The 6,000-nt window shown below is 45.8% G+C and overlaps 1 protein-coding gene across 1 annotated transcript; it reads left to right on the top strand.

Moving 5' to 3' along the window:
- Nucleotides 1-2,044, top strand: LOC124250105 (transmembrane epididymal protein 1A-like). The gene has a single exon (XM_046681880.1). The coding sequence runs from the start codon at nucleotides 1,125-1,127 to the stop codon at nucleotides 2,028-2,030; it is 906 nt and encodes a 301-aa protein (XP_046537836.1). The 5' UTR covers nucleotides 1-1,124; the 3' UTR covers nucleotides 2,031-2,044.
- The last annotated feature ends 3,956 nt before the right edge of the window (nucleotides 2,045-6,000 follow it).

Here is a 6,000-nt window from a genome sequence, read left to right as displayed (position 1 = left end):
GGGGCCTCAGATCAGCAGGCAGGAAGTGAGGGAAGAGCAAGGACATACTGAAAGCCATGAGGACCAACTGGAGCCCGTGTCTGCCTCTCACCACCTCATACTTCAGTGGCAGGTGACCTGCAGAAGCAACCGGTACCCCTCACACTAAGAGAAGCTGAGGGAGCTGTAGGCCTGCCTGCTGCCCATACCAAGGAAGTGAGCCAGCAGCTCAGTAACGGGATGCGACAGCTACAGTGGCACCTGGCACCCTCCACCCTCAGAGAATGCTTAGCTTGCTGCTTGACTTCCACCTTCAGATGCTCAAGTAAATTTCTCTGGTAGCCAACCCAACCTGGAGCCACACAGGGAAGCAAATTCTGGGAAACGTGCTCAAGCTTAGTTAGGTTGACATACTACGATACCACCACAGTCCCTAAAATCAATATCAAAGGGTAAATTTCACATCCATTTACTGGCCAGTAGAGATGCTGAAGTGGAGGGAAGGGAGTGGGGATGTGAAGAGGTAAAAGGAAGAGGTGAAGGGAGCTTTCTTGGTGATCTTCAGAATGTGTCTATAAGAGAAGAACAGACGTCAGATAGGCCGTTACATGGTCACATAGCCAAATGTTTATAAATATATGTGTCCAAAAAGAAAAACTTACAAGTGAACCAAAGTTATGTCTGAGAAGTACTGAAGGATACTCAAGGGTTTGTAAGTGTCCTGGCTTCCTCTGGACACCATGGCAACCCCTACCCCCATCTCATGCTCCGCCACCCCCTCCTCTGGGTGCTGGGCAGCACAAGGGGAAGGAAGCCACGGGAGAAAGGGACAAGTGTGATCAGAGCGCCTCAAGGGCCATAGAGGGGAGCCCCTGCAAGCACATACACCAGTTTTCTTCTTTGGCAGAAGCCAGTTAGTTTCCAATGTACCAGAATGGAATGGAACAGTGAGGCTTTAGGCCATCAAAGGCGTAGGCTTGTTTCAAGAGACATTTCCTTCCTGTGGGGGAGCAGTGGGTGGGGTTAGATGATAAAACTTGGTGGAAGGCAATTCTTTCCAGAGCCCAGAACCTGAAGTGGCTCCAGAAGGTGTGGACGTGTCCGAGCTTTGTCTTCTCTCCTACGTTAGGGAGTTCTGCAGTTCAATGGGACACTTTATCGGTCATATGTACCCAGGGCTGTTTCTAGTCTTCTATGGACTGTATCAGGCAATAGTGGTCTCCAAAGCTGCGATATTCAATGACTCTCTCCTGTATTCTTCACGCCCTCTCAGGAATAAGGGAAGATGGGCCAGGCTGTGGAAACTATGCTATGGAGGTTTGTTGAAGATGGTGACTGGCTCCCTCTTGATAGCTTATGAGATCAGCTGTGTCACAGGAGGGTTGAAGCTGATGAACAGGGAGCTGCCACCGAGATTTATGTTCCCCAAAGAGTGGCAGCACCTCACCATGTTCATCCTCCTCAGCCTCAATGGCTGTGTAGATGTCACGAGCAAGAACTTGCTGCCTCAGAGATGTGTACTCCTAGAAAAAGGTACCCTGGTCCTGACCTTCTACGTGCTCCTGCTGCTGCTGGTGTCACATGTTCAGGACTCATCAGGGGTGGAGCTGCAGATTCATTCTCTGCTCATCTTGGTGGTCTTTCTGCTGATGCTGGTGTTGACTGTAGAGCTCTGGGCTCCTGAAATGTTTTACCTCTCGCTGATCGAGACTTTTCTGTTTCTCCTGATGGGCTCCTGGCTGATACAGGCAGCCTTCATTCTGTACAGACCTGTCACGGGCTACCCATGGCAGGACGATGACATCAGCGACATCATGTTTATCACCACTTTCTTCTGCTGGCATTTGATGATCAATGCTTTGTGCCTGTTGGGAATCTATGGTGTCTCTTTCTTTTGGCATCGTTGTCGCAGTCCCAGCTTGAAGCTCATGGAGACTAAAGAAGCTCCATATGCCACGAGCACTGTAGGATCCCTCTACAACTTGCTGCAGGAAGGGGAGCAGGCAGAGAAAGAAGAACAGGCTCTTCTCCTTTCAAAGAGTTCGCCCTGAGACAGAACCTAGATGCCTGGCACATGGTCCACTCCATCTTCCTCCTTGTGTGTTCTCTCAGACATTGCCATTGTACCCTCTCTGGTCCCCAGGGAAGGTAATGGCCACATGAAGGAGAGCAGGTGGTCTCCATCTGCTGGTACATCTCCTGTCCCTGGAACCGCTAATCGCTGAGGAGATGAAGAGAGAGAAGCCTGAGAAAGGGACACTGATGGGGTTGGTGGGTGGGCGGTGGTGGGGGACCAGGGGAATAGTTAAGTGTGCAAGAAAAGCCCTGTGGGGAGAGAAGGCAATAGAAGGAAAGAGAACAGAATCCAGCAGTCATGACGCTAGCAGCCTCTTCTCTGGGCACAAGCGACTGCCCTGTACCTGAGGGAATAATGATTTCTCGCAATTCAAAACAGGAATCATTCAAATGTCATCCTGATAAAGAAAAGTGGGTACATCTGTTTGCTTGCCAATGTGGCGCCACCATGTGGGAGTAGCGTAATCAGAATTTATAATTAATTTATATTCATTGAAATTACGTTGTTTTTGATGCCCACTCTCCCCCGCCCCTCTTTTTAAGGATTGGCTTCTTTTCAAATTCAGATCAATAAAGTGAGACTTTACCAATGCTTTAATATAGTAACATTTCAAATTTGTAGAATCCAAATTTTTATAGACTTCAAATGCCTCAGTACTTCCCCCACTTCATATTTTATTATTCCTATTCCTCACAAAGCTTACCTATTCCGCCCTCGCAGTCTCTGCACACGTAATTTACTAGATCTTATCCTTGGATCTTTGCAAATTTCACTCCCTTGCATCTCACAGAAAGCCATTCCACAATCACATTTTTACCATGTTATTTGGTACCCAGCATAAAACCTACCTTCCCCTGCACCCCAATGAGCACCCCCAAGGGGGCCTTCTCCAAGAGCTCTCGCTGACTCCCGTGTTCGGGAACTCTTAGGCACTTATACTAAACCCGCTTTGATAATTTGCTCATACAGCTGATAGACTCTGCTTTGTTGTGTTTCTGAAATCATTTCCCTTGGGGAGGTTTTTCCTCACCACCTAAAGTGTAGACTCCTAAAGGGTAAGGACTTTGCCATATCCAAGTTACATCATTTCCTATGTGTGTGCCAAATATGTAGCATAGGTGATGCTTAATGAAGGCTTATTTGCTTCCAGCATCTCCGCCAACACCTGTTCCTTCTAAACGTGTTGCCACATGGGTCCGAGGTTCTGTGAGCCTCTGGAAAACACCAACAGCCCTGAAGCCTGAGTCATCTCCTTAGTAATGAGCCCACTTGCTTCCTCGTTCTTGGGATAACAAAATCCACTTTACTCTGTTATTGTTTTTAATTCTCACAAGCATTCCTATAAGGAACCTCCAGAAAACTGAGACTCAGCAGGCTCACTTGCCCAAGTCTTACAGCTGGTATGAGGCAAGACAGGAATTCAAGTGCATCTGTGTCTGACTCAAGCCAGTGACTGTGTCCTCCGGGACACAGTGACTTTGCTAAAGGCAATGGAGCAGGCAGTGATCCTCAAAATGGAATTGTTAAAAAAAAAGAAAGAAAAAAAGTTCAGCCAGAAGGCCCAGCTACAGCTGCCGCTCGGTGTAAATAGTTTAGACCCCCGCAAAGGGTGAGTCTATGTCCCACTTTCTGTCCATCCCCAGCCCCCACCCTCTAGTCTTCTCTGGAAGTGAGAGTCTGGCGGGCTCTCAACTTCTGGCTAGGTCTTAAATTTCTGGGCTGGGATCCGAGTGGGAGCTGCGGAAAGACTTGTTTGTGACCAAGATTTCTGATCCTTGCCATTTCCCCTTAACTCTTGGTTCCTAGGGGCTTTTCAGTGACCTTTCTCGAGGGGCCTCCTGTTCTATTCACTTCTCGCACGCATTGACGGGAGATGATGAAAAAGCAAGCTGCCCACTTCTAGTCATTTGAGGGCTAACTTTATATTGATAGCCAAACCTCTGGTAATCAGTGGATTACCCCAACATAACATCTCTTAAATATCTGGTGTAGGTAATAAGCTTACGAATTCTTAATTTACTATATTTCCGATGTAACGGAGAGCCCCCCCCCCGCCCCCACCTTTGAAGGCCAGTCGAGAAAAAAAACTTCCCCTCTTCAGCTCGTGGGGAAGAGTTTCTCACAAAACTCCACCAGAGGGCACTACGTTCACACCACCCCAGCCAAGCCTTTAGCTCTCCAACCCTGTAAACAAGTCTCTCAAGAAAGGGTTTAAAAGAACTGGGAGGAGGGGAAAGGAGGTCAGGAAAAGTACAGAACCAGCCTAAGTATTGCCCAAGCATCCAGAAAACATATCTGTGGACTGTTTGTTTCCTGCTAAAATCTGGCATGTGAATGTGAAGTAAACAGGGATTCAAATCAACTAATGGGATGGGGGGTGAGGGAGGAAGGGCTGTGGATCCAGTTGAGGATATCTTCGGGAAAAGCGCTAAAGGACACACTGTGATCTTTTTTGACTACAATGCTAAATTTCCTAAACTTTTTAATAAGCTTCAATAATGTTCCAATCAATCTAGAGAACAAGGATTCATACATACACTGAAAATAAGGAACGGAATTTATCTATAAAAAAAAATCCCAGATTCACAGCACAACGAAACTAGGGACAGATTATTAAATAGGCAAAATGATCTCCAAAGAATCCTTTACAGAGAAGCTGCCATAAAGCTTTTCTTTTTCTGGTAATCTAGTTATTCACAAAGAATAAACTGAACATCCACTGTATGTAAGGCACTGGGTGAGACACAATGTCGGATTGAGAGGTAAACCGGTTAGTCCCTGCACCGGGTACTTTCCTCAGGGGTAGAGTAGGGATCTCAGTGCTTTCGAGGTGGTGGCTCAGAATGCCTCGTCCACAGCCTGAGGAGATGGGAAGGAAGGGAAGCAGAAAAAGGCTCTCAAGGGAGTTACACCCTGGAAGCACATTAGGCTGTGAAATGCTGCACAGAGGTGACTTCAGCTAGCTCCTCCAAGTCACTGAGGCCTCAGCTTCCTCACCTCTACGATAGAATAAGAAATGTCAGACAGAGAAGCCAAATACTGTATGATTTCACTCATATGTGGAAGATAAAACATAGATACAGAGAATAGATTAGTGGTTACCAGAGGGGGAGAGGGGAGGACGAAAGGGGTCAAAGGGCAACGTGTATGTGCCGGAGGGTAACTAGACTTTGGGTGGAGAACATGACGTAGCCTATACAAAAGTCAAAACATAATGCTGTACACCTGAAATTTATATAACGTTATAAACCCATGTGGCCTCAATAAAAAATTAAATAAGATAGAATGGTGTGAAGATTAATTCTAGAATTGCACAGCTTTAATTTCCTCAGGAAGACTTATTTTCCCATGTTGTCAGCTAAGATGAACTTAATTACTCTAAGCAGTTTCCTATTAGACACAAGTTTTGGGGTGGGGCTCAAACAGACCCGAACCTTCAGTCATAACGTGCAGTTCAGGAAATGGTGTGTTCCCCATATTCGAATGATTTCAAGAGGTCTTCAACAAAACTCAAATCAGGCTAAAGAAACACAGCTGAGATTTGAACTTCTAATTTCCTAACCTGAGCTTAAGAATATCAAACAATCAGAAAGGATGTAAAGAACCATTCCTGTGTGTTCAGTGTTGGATAATGAATTGAGGTAAAACCTAGTCTTTCTTTAATTGTGCAGAGGGAAATTTGAAAGCTTGGCTAACTGCAGCTTTGCCTCAAAATTTGGCTTAAGAGTAATGACATTAACTTCCAAGGCTGTTTCTTTTCTTCTTTTTGTTTTATTTTTGTTTTGTTTTAAGATTATACTATGGTCTATTCTTTCGGAAAGAACCAGTGTTGGTTTATTAAAAAAAAAAAAAAAATAGTTGACAATTCTGGGTTGGGTTTCCAGGGTGTTCCTCAAGCCTGGGTCTCAGCTGGGTCTCTTTAGCCCAGGTTAAGGGTTTAGTTG

This window comes from Equus quagga, chromosome 13, assembly GCF_021613505.1.
Source record: "Equus quagga isolate Etosha38 chromosome 13, UCLA_HA_Equagga_1.0, whole genome shotgun sequence".
NCBI lineage: Eukaryota > Metazoa > Chordata > Mammalia > Perissodactyla > Equidae > Equus > Equus quagga.
Note: the sequence above shows the minus strand (reverse complement) of the source record. Positions and strands in the feature narration are given on the sequence as shown.